This window comes from Crocodylus siamensis, chromosome 2, assembly GCF_052110815.1.
Source record: "Crocodylus siamensis isolate JL-2025a chromosome 2, ASM5211081v1, whole genome shotgun sequence".
Lineage (NCBI taxonomy): Eukaryota > Metazoa > Chordata > Crocodylia > Crocodylidae > Crocodylus > Crocodylus siamensis.
In genome coordinates this window covers 62674495-62696035 of record NC_143396.1, presented here as the reverse complement: position 1 = coordinate 62696035, position 21541 = coordinate 62674495, and the positions used below count along the sequence as shown (strand labels likewise).

At 43.6% G+C, this 21541-nt stretch overlaps 2 protein-coding genes across 7 annotated transcripts in view; both read right to left on the bottom strand.

Moving 5' to 3' along the window:
- The window catches only part of PDGFRL (platelet derived growth factor receptor like), a 51027-nt gene extending 43195 nt beyond the window's left edge, over nucleotides 1-7832 (bottom strand). The window contains exon 1 of the mRNA XM_090036022.1: nucleotides 4630-7832. Coding sequence (XP_089892148.1) covers nucleotides 4630-4684 — 55 coding nt within the window. The 5' untranslated portion in view covers nucleotides 4685-7832. The remainder of the gene's footprint in view (nucleotides 1-4629) is intronic.
- Nucleotides 7833-14058: 6226 nt separating this feature from the next.
- SLC7A2 (solute carrier family 7 member 2) overlaps nucleotides 14059-21541 on the bottom strand; it is a 77689-nt gene continuing 70206 nt past the window's right edge. For all 6 annotated transcript variants that reach the window (XM_090036016.1, XM_090036012.1, XM_090036015.1 and 3 more), the window contains one exon: nucleotides 14059-20739. In XM_090036016.1, coding sequence (XP_089892142.1) covers nucleotides 20549-20739 — 191 coding nt within the window. In that variant the 3' untranslated portion in view covers nucleotides 14059-20548. The remainder of the gene's footprint in view (nucleotides 20740-21541) is intronic.

Genomic DNA, 21541 nt, shown 5'->3' with positions numbered 1-21541 from the left:
CACCACCTGTCATATCTGTGGAAAAACTTGCAGAGCATGGACTGGATTCTTCAGCCATCTTAAAACTCACCGATAATCCCCCTCCCCCCCCAGCAGACATCATCCTTGTATCAAGGGATAGCTGAAAAAAAACAGCCCAAACTCCACAACTGAAAGTTGGGCAGAGTACTGGCACCCATGCATAAACATCTGGCCTATGCAAGAGTCCACACAGCCAAAACCTGGGCATCTCCAACCATAATGGGGAGTACATAGGCTCTCTACATAGGCTTCTATCAGAACTTCAGAGACCTCAGACTGAACATAACTATAGTCCATGAGTAGGCAATCCCACTGCCAATGCCCAGACTAGCTACATGAGAAACAAGACTGAGGGCTCCTCTTTCCCTGAGTCTAATACAAGCTCTTGGTTGTGATCCTCCTCTGGCCCCAGCTCCATTTGGCAGAGGTTGCTGAACCCTCTCCAGTCATTTTGGGGAGTGAGGTAGATTTTTGAGCCAAGTCTATGACCTCCACCCAGTAGCTCACAAGTCATAACCATCTTCCTTGCTTCATATTCAGGCTTTGGTAGGCACATCCCTTTGACCCAGCTAGAGACTTCCCACAATCTAATTCTACCTCTTAAAGGTCCTCAGAGAGGCAGACTGCCTTCTAAAGGTCCGTCCAGTGTCTACGTTTGACTCTCACAATTTCCACAATTTTCAAGGGCAAGTTGAATTCTGGCTTCAACCACTAGGTGCTTAGGATTTTAAGGAATTGCAACACTGCTCAGGGCTAAGAGTCTGAATGAAAGGGCTCTGCCTGGAACTGGCATCTATCCGTCTCCTCCACGCGCCTCACCATCTAAAATGGCAGACTTGAGGGTGTCATTACTGCATGCAGTTTCAGAGCCCAGAAGGCTATTTAAAGCTTCCCTAGTCAAGTACGGCACCAGCTTGGTAGCCCACTGCTCCCAGGGCCATTAGTATCATCTTAGGCTAGATATCAGGAGGTGCTACTTCACTGTCAGGATGGCTTAGGATCTGGAACCAACTTGCAAGAGAAGTGGTGCTGGCTCCTACCCTGGGGGTCTTTAACAGGAGGCTAGATGAACACCTCGCCAGGGTCGTTTGACTCCAGTACTTTTTCCTGCCATGGCAGAGGGTCAGACTTGATGATCTGCTCAGGTCTCTTCCAACCCTACCCTACCAACTATGAAACATGTCCTGGCTACCTACTCAAAAGTCTCTGAAAAAAGCTTTGGGCTCATTGTCAGGCACCATTTTGGTAAGCATTCCACCCCCTTCTGCCTGGGCTAGGGAAGCCATACCCGTCTGCAGGCTGGGCTTCACTTGTTCCAGCAATTTAAACAAAGTGTAGCTGCTCCACTTTCCACTTTTGCTGAAGCTGCTGCAGCTGAATCTGGAGAGGCTGAAACACCAGCTTTTGTTGCTAAAATGCTTGTTGCTGATGATGATGCTTGTTGCTTCATTCACTTCAATACAGCCTTGGGATTCATTCTGCTGGTTCACAGCTGGAGGATACCTGTATTCTCCACCACCCATAAGCAGATTGGTGTGCTTGCTTCCATGCAGATGGCCCCTGTACCCTTACGAATCCCTTAGCCAGTTCAAACAATAGTCCATAAAATAAATGATCCTCGACCCAAATAAATGAATGAGCAAAGCAAAACTTTTCACTTTTTTCCAGGAGGCAGGAAATGGCTCCTTAGTTCCTCTGGGTTTTATTCTCCCTCCTGGCCACAAACTGATTTTTCCCCAGCTTATAGAGTTTGCTTTCCCTTTGGGTTTTTAACTGCCAGCTAATCACCCACAGATGGGCTCCTACTCCAGGGTTGTCTGCCTCACTTAACGGGCCAGACAGCCCTGTTACTAAGCAACGTATGTCTTATGTTGCTGTTCTGCTGCTTGCACACCATGGGGAGATTGTACAGGTCTTCAGGAAAGTAGTCTTTCACAGCCTGAAATTCTGCTAACATTACTGCTACTGTTACTCTGCTTGATTTCTTTCTTTTCCTCCTCTTATAAATCTACCTGTATTACTGCCACAGCCATGTCATTACCACTTTTCAATCCACAGATTCAATCCACAGTCCATCCAGCCAATATGTGCACATCATCCTTTTTATAGTATCAACCGTCATGACTACGGCACTCAGCATTGTCCTCTCATGCTACCTAACAGCAATTTAAAAGTGGCACAAGCAAAACACAGATTAACCACTGAAGGCCAAGAGTAAAATCAGTCTCATTGGTTTGACAGATTTCAAATGTCAGATTTCTTTTAAATTCAACAAAAATGTACCTTAAGAAAAATGCCAGAACATAAAGGACCAAGTGGTAGAACACTGCACATAGCCTACTTTCCCCAGAGGCAGCTAACTGAACTCACATAAAGCCAAGTGGATGCACTGATTAACAAGAGAAGTACCTTAAATAGCATAGCAAAGTCAGGTAGACACACTTGGGTTTGATCTGGTTAATTTAGTGTATTCTAGAACAAACAGATTAATCCAAATTAACATCTTCATGAAGAGAAGACATGATAAACAAACTAAACTGGAAGAAGGTATACTCTACAATAAAAATATCTATGCAAGGACTTAAAGGTAAACCACAAAATAGTTATTCTATACTATGAAATTTCTCCATGCAGCTAGCTCTCTGACAGTGTAATGGAAAATTATGGGTCAAAACTAAGCATCAATGAAATATATTTATAACAGGGGTCAGCAACCTTTTAAGAGTAGTAGAACAAATTATCACCACTCACTCAGAAGGTGGGCCCTACATCTGCGGACCTGGCCATCACTGACTGCATTTCCAATCTAGCCATAAACTTTCCCTGTCACCACTTTCATCCTGGCTTGGTGGGCCAAATGAAATCTCTTGGCAAGCCAGATCCTGTAGGCTGCCAGCCCCTGATTTAGAGTGACTGGCAATGAAAATATATTTGTCCCATAACATGTAGTATTCATGAACAAAAAAGCCATCAGTCACTTCCCTCTTTATGCAAATTAGAATCTTGCACAAAACAACAAAAATGGTTTACAGGTCTAGGAACCATACCTTGCAAGAGAAGGTTGGAAGAATAAGGATTATTTAGTCTGGAGCAAGGGGAGGTTTTAATAACGGTTTTCAAGTACCTGAAGGATGGCAATAAAGAGGAAAATAATAGGCTATTCTCTGGCAGCAAGGGACAAGCAGAAAAGTTGTAGAATCTCCATCTTTGGTAATTAAGAACAAATTGGATAAACACCTGTTAAGAATAGTCTAGACGAGCGGTGCCGAACCATTTTTTGCCCCAGGAGCTGGATGCAGATGTCCTAGGCTGAATCTGGCCAGTGGGCCCAGTGTAGCACGTGGGACAAGTATGGCAGGGGGCTGATCCGGTGCAGGCAGGACCCAATCTAGCTGTGTACAAGCAGGGGAGATATAGTGTGCAGGCCAGGTGCAGCTGAGTTGCCAACAGACTGCCCAGGGTCCAATCTGGCCATAAGGCAACAACCCAAGGCCCCAATTTGGCCACATTGCAGTGGCCCAGGCCTGAACCAGACCCACGGCATTCAGAAACTTAGCGATGGGGAGCAACACCATTGTTAATTGCCACACCTGCCCCACTGCCAAATGTCCTGACCTGTAGGGAGCCCAAGGGCTGGATGCCATAGCTCCATGCGCTGGCGACTGAGCATTCCTGGTATGGACCAAAGGGTGGCAGCCTACAGCTGGGATTTTATCTGGCCTGTAAAGCCAGGGTGTTGGCTTATGAAAACCTCAAATCAGTGCTTCAAAGTATTTGACAATTGCTTTCCTGTTTTCCACCTAGAGCTGAAGCACAGACTGTTTTTCTTCTTTATGACATGCAGCGTTCATGTGTTTCTTCCCGCAGAAAAGCAAAAAAGGTTTCATGTGAACTACTGGCTTATGTTCTGCACTTAAGGGAAAAAAAAGGGAATTTGGCATTTCTGCAAAAGGCTTTTTCCGGTCTCAAAAACACACGGAAAAGAAGCCATATTCTGGTCAATACCCTTAAGCACAAGAAAACCAAAACCAGGTTGTTGGCAGTGGACTGAGGTTGTATAAGAGAGTAAATCTGTTTTTCATCTAGGGAATAAGAGAAGCTGGCTGGGAGAAACACAGCTCTGCTGCTGGGGCGCTGCTTGGGAGTCCCACAACTTCGTGTCCCTTCGCCGCCTCTCTGGGACTCTTCTTCACATCCCAACTCCGCTGGATGCTGCCTCTACACCCACACAGACCGGGCGGTGTCCCGAAATCGGACTCTGAGGCGAGGTGGGTGGGGTTATGGGCTATTCCCCACCTCCCACCCAAAAAATGGACACGTTTGCAAGTACGCCGGGGATGTAACCTGAGTGGTCCAGGCGGATTTCAACCCTAGCCCCGTTTACACCGGCAGCCTTTACGCGGGTTTCAGCCCGAAGGGATAGACTGGGGGCCCGAGCAGGATTGAAAGTAGGAGACAGACCTGCCCCCCACATGCGCTGGGGGCAGCAGGAGGTGCAGGCAGGGACGGGCTGAGGCGGGCAGGGAAGCAGCGGCAGGTGACGGGAGGCAGCAGACCAGCCCGCCCGGCCGGGGCAGCGGATGACGGAGCCGCGGGACCTGCTCTCACCGTGTTGCAGCGCTTCGTGCAGCAGTAGGAGGCTGAGCCACAGCCACGGCCTCATGTCGGCGGTGCGCGGGCAGGGGCGGCGTCCTCCGCGGAGCTCCCGACGAGCTGGGCGCGGGGAGGAGGAGAGCCGGCCGGGGCCGGGCCGGGCCGGGGGAGGAGCCGCCGCCGGGGCCGGGGCCCCCCGCACCTGTGCCCGCCCCCGGCCCGAGCCACGTTCCCAGACGTGACCCCCCGGGACGGGCCAGAGCAGCCCTGCCTCTGAGCCCAGGGCCGACCGCGGCCCCCTGGGCTGCCCCGGAGACGCGCTCCTACCGCCTCTGCTCTGCTCTGAGGAAGCCGCCGGCAAGCGGCGGGCGCCGCGGTTTTCTCTGGAGCAGAAGCCCGCTTCTCTCCTCGTGCCTCAGGGGTCGGGGCCACCCTAGGACTGGGAGTCCCGGGTCCAAGTCCCTCTTCTGCCTGCGGGGAGTCAAAGCCACTTCTTCCCCCTCCCTAGGGAGGGCCCTCGGCACCCCGCTGCAGGCGCTCAGGAGCGTGCGCCTGGGCGAGGGCAGCGGCGGCAGCTCTTATGCTGAAGTCCTGCCATGCACAAGCCCATGGAAGAGCTGAGTTTAGGGCCGCAGCACAAGAGCACGCCGTCAGAAATGACCAGGTGCGCGGCGAAATTTTGCTGTGGCAACGAGCTGCAATAGGTATGAGGATGGGGAATGGCTTTACAGGTGTGACCTTCCCATTGGATGATACCACATCAATCTAATGTTATACAGGTATACCTCGCTTTATTGCGCTTCGCGGATATTGTGTTTTTTACAAATTGAAGGTTTGTGGCAACCCTGCCTCGAGCAAGTCTATCGGCACCATTTTTCCAACAGCATTTGCTCACTTCGTGTCTCTGTGTCACATTTTGGTAATTCTTGCAATATTTCAAACTTTTTCATTATTATTACATTTGTTATGGTGATCTGTGATCTTTGATGTTACTATTGTAATTGTTTTGGGGCGCCACGAACCATGCCCATATAAGATGGCGAACTTAAATCGATAAATGTTGTGTGTGTTCTGACTGCTCCACCGACCAGCCGTTTCCCCCGTTTCTCTCCCTCGGGCCTCCCTATTTCCTGAGACACAACAATATTGAAATTAGGCCAGTTAATAACCCTACAATGGCCTCTAAGTGTTCAAGTGAAAGGAAGAGTCGCACGTCTCTCACTTTAAATCAGAAACTTGAAATGATTAAGCTTAGTGAGGAAGGCATGTCGAAAGCCGAGATAGGCCGAAAGCTAGGCCTCTTGCGCCAAACAGTTAGCCAAGTTGTGAATGCAAAGGAAAAGTTCTTGAAGGAAATTAAAAGTGCTACTCCAGTGAACATGTTAGAAATATTATTAAAATAGAAATATTATTAGAAATGCATAATGAATAGAGTGTTGTTAAAGCTACACAGTTTGTATCTCGTACCTGATAAGCAGAAACACCACCAAGGACATCTCGCTAATTTACTATCTCTTTGTAACACTAAATCACACATACCTTTAAACTCCTCTGCCTCTACTCTTGTAAACTACAAAGGCTATGATTTAATTGGCTATGTCCTTGAGAGAGAGGGGGGTTTGAACTTTTGGTAACCTGGAGAGCTTTTCTAAGCATGCGTAATTAGCTAATGCATATAAGCCTATCCGCCCCGCATACTTAAGTAGTTAATTATAATGCACATGGGACGTATGAAGCGACATGTTTACATATATGTTTGTATGAACCGGAAATGAGTTGTAAGAGTTCCTGTTTCTGCCCACGTGCTCAGGAGAGAGAGGATAAAAGCCAGCTGAGAGTTTTCCCTGAGGGCAGAGTGTGGTCTTTTGTCTTCGCTTTGACCCTATTTGCAAATATACCTTTTGTGTTGCTAATAGTGTGTCTGAGAGTTCTTTGCCTCCCGAGAAACGAACCGCAGCATTTTTGCATCAAACACACGAATGATAAGAAAGTGAAACAGCCTTATTGCTGATATGGAGAAAGTTTTAGAGGTCTGGATAGAAGATCAAACCAGCCACAACATTCCCTTAAGCCAAAGCCTAATCCAGAGCAAGGCCCTAACTCTCTTCAATTCTATGAAGGCTGAGAGAGGTGAGGAAGCTGCAGAAGAAAAGTTTGAAGCTAGCAGAAGTTGGTTCATGAGGTTTAAGGAAAGAAGCTGTCTCCATAACATAAAAGTGCAAGGTGAAGCAGCAAGTGCTGATGTAGAAGCTGCAGCAAGTTATCCAGAAGATCTAGCTAAGATAATTGATGAAGGTGGCTACACTAAACAACAGATTTTCAATGTAGATGAAACAGCCTTATATTGGAAGAAGATGCCATCTAGGACTTTCATAGCTAGAGAGAAGTCAATGCCTGGTTTCAAAGCTTCGAAGGACAGGCTGACTCTCTTGTTAGGGGCTAATGAAGCTGGTGACTTTAAGTTGAAGCCAATGCTCATTTACCATTCCGAAAATTCTAGGGCCCTTAAGAATTATGCTAAATTTCGACTTTCAGGTCTTATTATTTAAGAAATACATTTCGTACGGCTATAGCTGCCATAGATAGTGATTCCTCTGATGGAGCTGGGCAAAGTAAATTGAAAACCTTCTGGAAAGGATTCACCATTCTAGATGCCATTAAGAACATTCGTGATTCATGGGAGGAGGTCAAAATATCAACATTAACAGGAGTTTGGAAGAAGTTGATTCCAACCCTCATGGATGACTTTGAGGGGTTCAAGAGTTCAGTGGAGGAAGTAACTGCAGATGTGGTGGAAATAGCAAGAGAACTAGAATTAGAAGTGGAGCCTGAAGATGTGACTGAATTGATAAAACTTTAACGGATGAGGAGTTGCTTCTTATGGATGAGCAAAGAAAGTGGTTTCTTGAGATGGAATCTATTCCTGGTGAAGATGCTGTGAACATTGTTGAAATGACAACAAAGGATTTAGAACATTACATAAACTTAGTTGATGAAACAGCGGCAGGGTTTGAGAGGATTGACTCCAGTTTTGAAAGAAGTTCTGCTGTGGGTAAAATGCTATCAAACAGCATCGCATACTACAGAGAAATCTTTCGTGAAAGGAAGAGTCAATCGATGCAGCAAATTTCATTGTTGTCTTCTTTTAAGAAATTGCCACAGCCACCCCAGCCTTCAGCAACCACCACCCTGATCAGTCAGCAGCCATCAACATCGAGGCAAGACCCTCCGCCAGCAAAAAGATTACGACTCGCTGAAGGCTCAGATGATGGTTAGCATTTTTTAGCAATAAAGTATTTTTTAATTAAGGTATATACATTGTTTTTTTAGACATAATGCTATTGCACACTTAATAGACTACAGTATAGTGTAAACATAACTTTTATATGCACTGGGAAACCAAAAAATTCGTGTGACTCGCTTTATTGCAATATTCGTTTTATTGCAGTGGTCTGGAACTGAAACTGCAGTATCTCTGAGGTATGCCTGTACACATTTATTTATTATTTTACATGATGTAAGAAAAGGCTTTGTTCAAAGAGACATAGCTATCCCTTGCCACCTAGCCCCAGAGGTACCTAACTGATTACACTCTAACCACTGGAGTTCAAGTTCAAGCCAAAGTCCCAAGGGCTTTGTCTGAAGACCAGAGACACATCTGGCAAGGTGCCTGGTAGACTTGCAACACTTAAGTATCATTGGATTTGCTTACACTGTGATAGTATGATGCTCAGTTTGTTTCCCTGTCCAACCAGGCCTATTCTACCTGCACCACCCTTGGAAATGTGGCAGTGAAGATGCCTTCAGATAACTGTTGGGTGGATAACATGGGTGAAAGTCCATTGTGCCCCCAAGAGCTGTAGACCCCTGGCAGACCCCTGACCCCCCAGCGTGGAGTCTGGAGGTAAGCAGGGACCACAGCAGGTAGCGAGGAACAGTGTTGGGAGGCAGCTGAGTGGAGCCAAGTCCGGCCCCCAGGGAGCCGTGCAAACAGGCATGCTCTGAGCCTGGAGTGCAAGTTAGCACAGGAGTTTGCAAGGGAGGGTGAGTGGGAGGGCTGCTGGCAGGCACTCTCAGTCCTGAGTTGGCCCCCAGTTGCCCCGTGCATGTCAGGGCACCCTCCAGGAAACCAAAGCCCCTCCATGCCGAGAAAAGTCCCCCCCAGCACTGGACGTTAGGTAAAGGGCACGGGAACCAACCTTCCCTCCTTCCCAGGGACCCTGGGAATCCCTCAGCTGTTCAGGAAACTGGGAAGCTAAGGGATCTCCCTACAGGCAACTGCTCAACCCTGCCTGCTAAGCCGCAGCAGCAACTACAGCTGGTGGGTACCATGTTGGGGCATTAACACCCACTCGGTCTCCTACAAACCATATGCAGCCACCCAACCAGGGTACCCTGCAATATGGTGATGGGTACACACTGCACCCCTAGGCTTCCTGGTCTGGATAGACCACTCCCTACCCCAATACCTCAGAGACCTTCACCCAGACAGAGCCTATGGTCCTGGCCTGCACACAGATGGAGCCCTTGACTCCAGGCTGAGGGGGCTACCTAGCATGCCTGCTGGTTGCTGAAACCAGGGCCACGAGTGCTCTCACTTTTGGGATGTGCTTGCTGCTGGAGACTCTGGAGAGCCAGTTGAGGGAGCTACAGGAGGAGGTGGGCAGGCTGCAGATCATCAGGGAACATGAGGCAGGGACTGACACATACTGCCAGGCCCTGTGTATGGAGAAGGAAGCCAGGGACACAGGCCATGGAACCAGGCAGAGGAGCGGGTCTGACCATGATGCCACAACAGATAGTGGTTGGGAATTGGCCAAGTCAGGACTGAAGCCACGATGTGCATCAATGTGCACAATGTGCATCTGCATAACTGTTGAGCACCAATACCCTGCACAACAGTTATGCAGCCCTCTCACCATCGACAGATGTCGCATCCATATGAGATCAGCCGACCACAGCAAAGAAGCAATGTAGGGTGATAGTCATAGGAAACTTCCTGCTATGGGGCGCAGAAGGAGCCATTTACCATCCAGACCCCCTTGCATGAGGAGTTTGCTGCCTTCCAGGAGCCAGGATCAGAGATGTTAAGGCGAGAACCCCTAAGCTGGTCCACCCTACTGACCACTACCCCATGGTCCTTGTGTTTGTCACCAACAACAAAGCAAGAAGCAGCCCCGGGATGCTCATGAGAGACTACAAGACTATGGAGGCAAAGCTCAAGGGCCTAGGAGCGCAGGTAGTCTTCTCCCCAATCCTCCTGGTCAGAGGCTGTGTCTGTTGGAGGAAGGAATGCATCGAAGAGGACAACTGAAGACTTAAGACAGCGTCAACGTGTGGGCTTTGGATACCTTTGGTACACAGTTCTATGACCATGGTCTGCATACAAGGGATGGTATTCATCTTGCAAGCAGAGGGAAGAAGCTCTTTGCTACAAGGGTCACTGACTCGCTGAGGAGAGCTTTAAACTAGGCGCATCTGGGGGCCAGGATGAAGGTTCCACTACTGTACAGAAAGCCACTAGCCACAATGACACATGGGAGGGCATTCAAGGAATGGACAGCCAGATTAGTACTGACATTTTGTGACACAGGTGGCATGACAGGAAACCTGAGGCAACTAGGGGAGAGCTCAGGTGTCTTTATAGGAATGCCAGAAGCATGAGAAATAAACAGGAGGAACTGGTACTCCTCCTGGTTGATGAGGATTTCGATCTGGTTGGGTTAATGGAGACCTGGTGGGATGACGCACACAACTAGGCAGTGAATATTGAGGGCTATAGGCTTTACAGGAAGGATCGGGTTGGGAAGAAGGCAGGAGATGTGGCCCTCTATGTGAAGAGTACCCCTTTCCTTTAGGTCATGTTTGATAGCAAGAAAGGGTCGCTTGAGACACTGGGTCAGGATACAAGGCGGATCAGGAGAGAGAGACCTGGTGGGAGTCTACTACGGGCCTCCTTCCCAAGAAGAGGAGAGTGATCAGACATTCTCCAGAAAACTGACTAAGTCAGCTGGCACTAGAGACATAATTGTCATGGGTGATTACCTTGCCATCTGTTGGGAGCATCACTTGGCAAGTCAGCAGATTCTTGGCAACAACATATGGCCTGTTTCTGACAGCGGTTGTAGAAGGGCCTACTAGGGGTAAGGCCAAACTGTCTGGATTTAGCACTGGCCAAAAGTGATGACATCATAGGCAACCTAAGGATTGGCGGGACTCTGTGAGACAGTGATCACAACCTGGTTAGGTTTACCATCCACCATAAGACTGGGAAATCAGACAGCAGAACAGAAGTCCTGGATTTCAAGAAGAGTTTGCCAAGATCTACCAAGAGGGTAGTTGGAGAAGCTCACTGCAATTAGCAACTGGACAACTTGTGAGTTCAGGAATGGTGGTGCTTCCTTAAGTAGGCATTTCTCACTGCCCCAAAACAGGAAAGGAGCCGATAGACCCACTTGGCTCAACAGGAATATTAGAAAGCTATTGAAAAAGAAAAAAGAGGCATATAAGCAATGGAAGAATGGCTTAGCTACCAGAGAGCAATCTACCTGTATTGCCAGGACCTGCAGATACGAGACCTGGAAAGCCAAGGCAGGAAGGCATGGAGATCAAGCTGGCAATCCGAATAAAAGACAACAAAAAGTCCTTCTACAGATGCATAGGGAGCAAGAAAAAAATCAGGCTCCACTGTGGGACCCCTACTGAATACTCAGGGGCAGCCCACAGTCAGTGCCTGTGAAAAAGCCAAACTCCTAGATGTATACTTCATGTCAGTATTCCTGAAATCAATGGGGGGGGGGCTGTTCACCTGAGTAGAGGCCCAGTCTGTAGTCTACAAACTACAGACCAGTCAGTCTGACCTCGTTCCTTGGTAAAATCTTTGAAAAACATATTAAGGAGGCCATCAATTGCAAACTGATAACTGATGGCATGTTAAGAAGCAATCAGCACAGCTTTGTTTTGGGTAGATCATGCCTGACAAACGTTGTGTCCTTCTGTGACCAGGTAACTAGCCATCTGGATGAGGGACACAAGGTTGACATGATTTACTTAGACTTTACTAAAGCCTTTGATTCAGTTTCCCACGGGATTCTCTCAAACAAACTGGAGGGTGCTGGACTGGACCAGTCTACAGTGAGGTGGGTGCTAATCAGCTTAGAGGCTGCTTGCAGAGGGTGGTAATCAATGGGATGGCCTCATCCTGGAGGGCTGTCTCCAGTGGTGGCCCCCAGGGATCGGTGCTTGGACCTGTGCTCTTTAATATATTTATTAATGACTTGGATAGGTAGAAAGCTCAATGATTAGGTTCATGGATGATACCAACCTGTGGGGAAATGCGGGCAGATTGGAGGATACGGTCAGGATCCAGGATGACCTTGACAGACTGGACTCATGGACAGAATGGAATCCGTTTTAAGAGGGAGAAGTGCAGGGTTCTTCGTCTGGGTAGGAGGAACCTTCACCATAACTACATGATGGTTTGTGGTACACTGGCTGACGCAGCAACTGAATGGGTCCTGGGGGTCACAACCAACTGGAAGATGAATATAAGCCAACAGTGCGATGAAGTTGCCAGAAAGGCAAATAGAGCTCTCATGTGCATCAGCCAATGTGTGGCCAGTAGTTCCAGGGAGGTGTTTCTCCATCTCTCTTCAGCACTGGTGAGGCCTCAGCTGGAATACTGTGTCCAGTTCTGGGCACTGCACTTCAAGAAGGATGTGGATAAGTTTGCGAGGGTACAAAGAAGGGGATGGAGGATAGGCCCTACAAGGAGAATCTCTGGGAACTAGGCTTGTTCAGTTTGAGTAAGAGAAGGCTGAGAGGTGACTTGATAGCTGCCTACAAGTACGTCAGTGGTAAACACCAAGATCCAGGTGAGCAACTCTTCAAGAAGGTACCTCAAGGGAGGACAAGGGCCAACAGGCATAAGCTTATAGAGGGTAAATTCAAGCTAAATATCACTAGAATCTGGAACACTATCCCAGCAGAGGTGGTGCAGTCACCATCCTTGGAAGAGTTCAAGATGAGGCTGGACAGGCACCTTGTTGAGCTTGTCTGAGCCCAATAATTTCCTGCCCATGGCAGGGGACTGGACTTGATCTTACAGGTCCCTTTCCGTTCTACAATGCTATGATTCTAACTCCAAGCTGACAGTGCCAGAAAAACCAGGTCTTGAGCACAGTACCAAGTGTCGCTACCCTGGGGCATGTCCAGATGTGCACGGATGTTTGGTTCCCCAAGGACAACTAGCAGTGGTGCACCTTGCACCACAGCTACTTGTCACAAGGAATGCCCGTGTCATAATTCTGGCAGATGGCAAGTTACCCCAGGGGCATTAGGGGAGGCTGGACGCAGCACTGTGCTGGCCCCAGCAGCCCTACCAGGGGTCCTGGTGCCCCTCCGGGTCTGCAGCTACGGCAATTCTGCCACGTGGAGCCTGGTTGGCAGCAGAGCACAGCTCCGGGCAGCCCAGATCTGCTTTTCAGCAGCACTTGATGCCCAAGTGTGCACTGTGCCATTTTTTTTTCTGCAGGTTTCGACCTCTAGATATCCAGGGGTCAAAAAAACCTGTGGAGGGGAAAAACCCCCAGCGCAGCTCACATGCAGACAGCGTGCCCCTGCAGCGCAGAGAACACCACACAACCGCACTCGTCTGGATGTGTCCCCATGTCTTCACCACCTTGTTTCTGGGGATGATGTGCATGGAGTGGGAGTAGGTAGGTGGGTTTATTTTCCTGGTAGAGTGACTGAGCACCTTCCACCATGATTTAAAACACACACTTTGACAATCTAGCCCTTTGTATTTATATTTTACATCTATTTTTAATCACCATAGGTATTTAAAATGCTTTATAAAAGCTGAGGGAGTGCTTTCTTCATTTTTCAGGTGAAAAAATGAAAACAGTGAAAAGGCCAAAATTTCCAAAAACAGCCTCCAATTTGTCCATCTTGGGGCATGTCAGGCATTGTTTTCAGATGTGCTGAGCACTGCTGTTGAAATTAGTAGGGACATTAGTTGCCCAGTGCCTTTAAAATTTTGCCCAAGATCTCAGTGTGGGCATCAAATATCAGTGTCGACGCTTTTGAATTTTAGCCTAGTGACACTAAGAATTCTGCTGTGAATCTGTGATAGAGAGAAGGTAGTGTCCTTGTTTCCTAACCACAGTATGTGGTACCCTTCTTATTTATGCTATGCTCAGGAAAAAAACCGCAGAGAACACGGCTATTATTCTCACAACCAAATGCTTTCATGCTATAGTGCAATATATTGTAGAGTCAAAGACAAGTTGTTAATGGAATGCTGTCATAGTTGGCAGTAGAAGGGTTACGTAACTGAACCACTCGTCAAGGTTTTTTCTGTTTGGGTCATTCTATCATGCTTTCTAAATATATGGAAATTGAAACTGTGATAAACATTTAAATAATTGTTAACTGTGATAAACATTTAAATAATTGTTAACTTTATTTAAAAAATATATAACAAATGCATAACTGTTATCCTATGAAGCACATCTTACAGTGAGTAAAACACCAGTAATATAAATTTCCATCAAAAGTTCTATTGTGAGCTGAAACATTGATTATATTCTGTTGTGAAAGTGAAAAGCCCAAGCACTATGAAGTCCTTTAATTCTTACATATATTTAAAAAATATATTTTACATACTTAAAAATTGAAAGAATTTTTCAGACTCGGGCATTATACAGAATTTAAAAAATGTATTTTAAGTTACATCACAATCATTATTCTATCTACACTTCAATGCACAACAGCAAATACCGTAATACATTTGACATAATTACTACAATGTACATATAAACATGATACAGCAAAGTGACAATAGTTACAAACAGTAACATCTTTAAAATGATAAACACTCACAAAAGAATTTTTAAATGTATTAAATATATTAAAGGCTTTACCAACCATCACCACTAAAGGCAAAAAACTATTCCTCCCAAGAACCACAGGTCAAATCCTGTTGTCCTTAATCCTGACTCCACTGAACTTCTGTTGGTTTCAGTAGGAGTTTGCCTGAGAAAGGGCTCCATGAGAACACCTAAAGCACATTAGTATTTGCCCAACTGATAGTAAAGATATGTGTTAATACACAGAAATCCTCTCTTCTGCATGTCTGCCCAAATGTCCTTCAACTTGGTTAGTGGGAGAATTATCCTTAGAATCAAATCACATTGTGGGGTTGGGAGGAGAAAGACAAAGTAATTTCATTTAGTTTCGGAAAATGCACCTAGGAAAATGCAGAGACCCTCAAAAAGCATATTTCAGGGGACAAAAAAATTGTTAAAGAAACAGGAAACTAGAACACAAATTTGAGGACACTGCCTGATGTGAACAGCCTGTTTTGTCACAAGCAGTGAGGCCCCAAGCCTGTGAATTCTTTCACATTCTTCCACATTTCTCAACGGGAGCCTTGCACATTATAATTTGCAAAACACAAGTGTAAGTCTTTGCAGAATCAAGATCTAAGCTCATTAAAGCTTTTGCAATCAAGCAAATAGCACATAAACATATTTATAAGACTTAAATCTATTTTGTATGAAATACATCTAAGGGCTGACAGCCTCAATTGTGATAAAGGGTACTACTTTAGGGATGTATAGTTTCATACAAGTTTTCTATACAGTGGTGAATTTTGCCTACTTTATATAGCCCAGGATGCTCAGGTTACCCTCCAGTATAGGCACTTTGTAAAGCCCTTTGAAAATAATCTGCACTTTATGACTGCAGATACAATTCTGCCTTTACAAAGCATACACAAGTTTGGGCATAAGGGATGGCTAAACATACATTCACAATCTAAGAGTATATAAAATATCTATATAAACTATATTGTGTATTTTATCTTAAACTTCCTTGTCGCACCTGAAGTTACTGCATAGCCCAGCTGTGTTACTTCCCCCCCATCACCCCCAAATAAATTTAAGGAATAAAAGCCTAACTACATAACTAATGCCATATTACCAGTACAGTCCCCTGCCCTTTATTGCCATGACACTTTATTAGCAGATAAATTAGGGAAACCTCAATGAATGGTGACAGTTATGAATACAATTACTTTTACTATCCACTAAAAACAAAGTGAATGTTTAAAATGATGATTACCTACAGGATAGTAGCCAGTGAAATCCACAGTACCATGTACTATTTTCCATCTATTGCAGAATTAGTAATAAAATTATAATATCAAACAGAGAGAACCTTGGTAAATAAGGAATATGCAAACATTTTTTGTATCTTCAACTTCTTGGGGGGGAACAACTATTTGAATATGATTTGGCTTACATTCCATACAACCTATTAATAAAAAACTATATCCAAAGTCATCTAAAGCATTTACTATTGCTTTCTTTCTTCAAAAATAAAAAAATATGTATCTCTGACAATGAAGATTATTTAATGGAAATATTATTTTGTTTGTCTGGAGCTGAATAATTTACAATCAACATTAATGGTGTTAAAAAAATTAAAAAGCAGTATGTGGACCTAAGTTTGATCCCACAGCATTCATTTCTGGGAAATATAGAAATGCATGTATACACACACAAACAAGTTCAGTATATGAACTTTTGTACATAGCATTTCTCACATGTTTCCACATGGACATCTCTCATGTGTAAGAACTTGTGTGGCTGCCCTTTATATAGCCTGACCCTGAAAAAAAATCCCATTAAGGTCAATAGAAATTCAGAACAGTCAGTACCTTGTAGGATTGGGCCTGCACTGGATATGAGACATAACATGTATATTTTAGTTGATGCTTACTATAATATTACTCTGCACTGTATTATTATAGTAATATATTACACTAGTACTAGTAAAGGCACTCCCATTAACTAGACAAACATAAATTTTCTTTTTACATTGAAGAAGGAAGAAAACTGAGGAGACTTGGTGATGTTACTTTAACATGAAATTAAGTCAACTAAAACAAAATATGGTTTCCCGTAATACATTTTCTTCTGAGCCTCCCTTAACAACATTTGTACAATCATATGTTCCTCTTTTTAATTTCTTTGTTTCCCCCCTATTGCTGTGGAAATAATGACACAAACAAAAGGGAAAACTCTACAAAGTGCTATCAAATACACAAATTAAATAAGTTGGAAAAATGGATCTATTCATCTCTAAACTATTTTAATTGTAAAAATCTTTGATAATCGTAGTAGGTAGCATTTTCTTTCAGACAGAAATTTGATTAGTTAAAAGATAGTATCCCTTTAAAGTCAAATTCCAGTGCAATAAAAAATACTCTAATTGCTGCATCACATTACAAAGACTAAATTACTAAGGACTGAGGTCAGTCCTTCCCCTGTCCTCTCCCCCCATACAGACATCCCCGCAACAATGAAGTTTGGTACACGAAAGGAAAGGAGTCTTTCCTTCCGTCGCATAAAAGCAGCAGAGCTTAAGGTTGCGGTAGTTTTTGACTCCTGTTTCAAAAAACAGATATCTGTAGTTGTAAAGCAATGAAATAACTAGTTTCTGTATCCCACACACAAAACTCTTTATACAGGGATGTGTAAAGAATTGCTAGAAAGCTGTGCTTAACCGTGCTGGAGGGGCATTCCACATAGAAAGACTTCCCCTACTTTGCCCCTCTTGTCCAAATAGGAGCACCCCTGCTTTACTGCATCTGCAGCAGGCCCTGTACAAGAGGGCCCTCTAGCTACTATTTAAAATATAATTAAAAAAAACATAACAGGAAACTTATCTTGATAAGCGGTGCTGCCTGCATAGGGCATCAAGTGTTGTATTTTCTAATTCAAATAATTTGGCAATATGAGATTTTCAAGATGTTTTGAGTAACATTTTAGGGATTATGGCAGGTTGAATATTTATTTGCTTACTAATCAGAACAATCCTAGTGAGAGTTTATACTATAAATTTTATAAATATCAGGGGCACTATTCTGCAGTCTCTCCACCCACCAAGCTGGACTGATTCACTAGGACAGGATGGACAATCCAGATTAAAATAGGTTTTACACACTTTTTGCAGCATCAGTGATGAATTAGACATAAATTCATTTTAGTTTCCCATTACATTATTACAGTTTCACCTACAGTTTGTAGAAACAAATACAAAGAGTACAAAGTCAACTTTCTACTGTTTGAATCACTTTATAGTGACATCTTCAAAGTTGTGATAAACGATTTGCCATTGAAGCCAACCACCCTCTAGTTTCTTTACCCAAATAAAAATATTTTATAATGCAAAGCTATCCCATAGAGTTACCTGCATTTGAAAACATGCTGCAGAAGAAAAGGTAAGCAGACTTTTGAACTTTGATATCTATACTGCTGAAAGCTAATAGTAAAAGCTGTTACCTAGCACATTCATCCCACTGAAAATATCAGAATTTCACCCATTTGCAGTAGGGCTAAATTTGGCCTAATATATTGTACAACCTTGGTTGGGTAGTTTGCTTTTCAGACATTGTCATCATATCTTTCAGGCATCTTTAGCCTTACTCTTTCCTTACCATACACTTAACACTGCTGATCAGCTTCCCTGTGGTTTCCCCCATAGAAACATCCCATGTTACAATGTGAACACAAATTTTTAAGACAATCAACAACCGTTAATAGCTTTACCCCAAGGGTTGGTCAGAGGTAGTATTTTTCCTTCCCACAGGCTTCCCTTAGAGAAATGCATGTAACAAATTAGGCTCTTGCCTTCTAACACTTCCTCTAGAGACTTCCCTAGAGTCACAACAGTAACCAAACACCTTCTAGTTAAGAAATGTAAGCGACAACATCTATCCTTAATGACCAGTAGAGGCCACTAGGTGCAAAAGCAACAACCCGTCCTTCCCTCTGTTCCAGTTTCTGCAAGATGTTCTCAGCCCAATCCAAACTACGAAACAAAGAATCAAGCTCAAAATTAAAATCTATTTCCCTATATATTATCAGTGCCTTTCTTAATTTCTACCAAAAAGCATTTTCTACTAAGGCACTCACCAAAATTTCTCTCTTTTAGTTGCTTGCCAGAATTGGGATTTACTTTTATTTAAAACCAGAAGCAAGAATCAAATGCTGCTAACAAGACAAAGGGAGAGACATAAGTATAATTGTGATTGTCCTTCTGCTCTGAGAATTCTAGATGTAAAAATAAAAAATAGATTTTTAATATTAGCTAGCATAACACTCAAGATAGCCATCAAAACTGCATTTCCTGGGATTTTACTTTACAAGGCAAAACAGAGACTTTTCCCAGCAAAGTATACTTCAGCAATACTGTAAAAATGCCTATCTATACTAGTCAATGGCAGCATTTAGGACACCCTTTGTTTACTACAGGAAACTTATTTTTAATTAGTAGACACCCATTTTTGCAAAATAACTTCACATTTTGATATCCTCCTTAAGCAATAAGTGATACCTGTGTTATTTATTTCTGCACATACACAGAAAGTGGTTATGTACCTTTGATAAGTAATACAAATTTTTGCTTCTGCATTGAAAAGAACAGTATCAATTGCTTATATGCAAGTTCATTATTCGCCCTGCCCTATAATCATGACCTGCTTCCCTATACAAGATAGCTTTGGAACGAGTGTACCCGTGTGTACTGGACTGTCAACGTAGGATTGCTTGTGGCAGCCTTCTCTGCTGACACTGATATTTTGTTTAAGGATCAGCAAAGTATCTGTTTTGGTGTAGGAAAAAAAATCTCAATATTTTTGCAAACAGGTACATTTCACATTTGAGTGCTATCAGCAAAACTGAATATAAGCCTAAATATGACTTTTATTTAAAAGCTTGGCCACTTTGCTTTCCCATCCCTCTTGTCTTTCTGCAAGGAAACCTGGCACTATATGCCCTGGTTTTCTAAACAAGAAGTAAGAAGCACCTCCTTTCCTGCCCAATAAATTCAGATCCCATATCTGATGAAGAAAGAAAAAAGAAATTAGCAATGAAGGCAGAAGATTTTATTTATGCTGATTTAAGCGCTAATAAGGCATTCAAGGTAAAGTTCTGGCTCTGCTGAAGTCAATGGCAAAATTCTTACTGAATTCAGTAGCACCGAGGTATCACTCCAAGAATAATGATATACCCATTATGTCTCAGTTTCTACAGGCAAATGGCACCAGTTTTGCATTTGATTTTTTTTAGCACTGAGCAACATTGAAAAAGAAAAAAAATAAGTACATTAAGCAAAAAAATCTTAAATACCCTTTCAAAAAGTTGTTAAGGCTCATAAGCATATTAGTAGCCTTAATTATCCTTGCCTACTAACTGGCAAATATACATAAATATTTCTTTACCATTTTCATATAAATATATGATATTCTACTTTGTAAAAAGTGTTTGATTCATGCCATTGACATTGCAAAATATTTTTTAGTCCTGCTTTCAATCTATCATCATGGGAGTTACTTGTAAAAAAATAAGATATTTAATACTATAATGACAGAAGACTGAAATTGTTCAAACAATATACTCTGACCAAAATATTTTAACGGGCATAAGGATAACAAGAACATATGAAAGGCATTTGTTTTCACCACACAATGAAAAGTGATCAGAGCCCTTTTCTCTGTTTTCCATTTTTTTTTATACATTGTGATTGCCAACTGCTATTATATGATGGTACAAACAAAACATTCCACAATGTTAGAGTATCAAAGTGTACTTCCCTTTGGAAGGTTTTTTATCATATCTTCCTTGTATTTTTATTTGAGATATCAGTTATCATTGAAGGAGAAGTTCATGTTACTGAGTAAAAAGGAACCAAGATGGCTCAGCAGCTAGTCCAACATATCGGCCACATGGTGGTAGACACTTTCAAAATATGGGAAAATAAATTGTTAATCTGTTGGCAGAAAATACTTGACAATTCCATTCAGCAACTATATTCAGTCACAGTTTGCTATTTTAAAAGACATCCATGCTACGGTTGTTGGCAAAAATTAACATTCACTTGTCCTTTCATTTATAATAAACTGAGCACTTTCACTTGCATTTTCATTTTCATCTGCTTCTTCCACTGGTCTTTTTTCTTGTAATCCACTATTTTCTGAGCAAGAATCTTCATCTCCCTCATCTCTATGGAGACCTTCAATACTATGTCTGACACCATAACCAAAGTAAATAAGGAAGCCTTTCAAAAAGGAGGGAAAAAGAAAAAGTTAATAGGTTTTGAGGCACGGTGCATTAAAGCAGTTGCTTCTGGCTTTTTGGATAACCGTCACTTGTTAGAACAGTTCCCTGGTATGCAAACTCCTGATGGTATTCAAGCCTTCATATACAGGGAAACACTGGAGTACTACATGTACAAAAGCACCAGTTCAGGACCCCAGTGCATCACTTCTATTGCCCAGTTCCTTGCATGTGCTTTTATTTGTAATGCTAACACTGAGAATGCATCTCGTTTATGATTGCAATGCAGGTTTGCAGCACCCTGACAATTACTTCATTTAATACACTTTACATAGAATTGTAAGTTACAGGAGAATAAGTAGAAGAGGAGGGTTTAAACATGCTTCTGTCTACATTTCAGTTGTATCTGTTACAAAAGCTGATTTTAGATGTTTTCTCCCTAGATTTCTTTTTCCTTGCCCAATTACCATATTTGCTCAACTCTAAGATGATCCCTGCAATAATTAGATTACATACATGGAGGGTGGTCTTTAATTAATGCCTTCCACTACTGCAGGGAACAGGCAGTCAGGAGGTAGGTGGTGTGGGGAGGTTGAGCAGCTTCCCCCCTGCTTGTGCCTGCCCTGTTACCTCTTCCCCCTACCTGCCCCTCTCCTTCCCTGCCCCCCCAGCAGCCTTGGTTATGTATTCCAGCCTCTGCAGCGAAAGGGCTGGGTTTGGTGCCTGAGGAGGCAGCATGCATGGAGCCTGCCAGTATAGAGCAGTTTGATGCAGTTTGCATAGGCCCATCCATTTTTGATCTC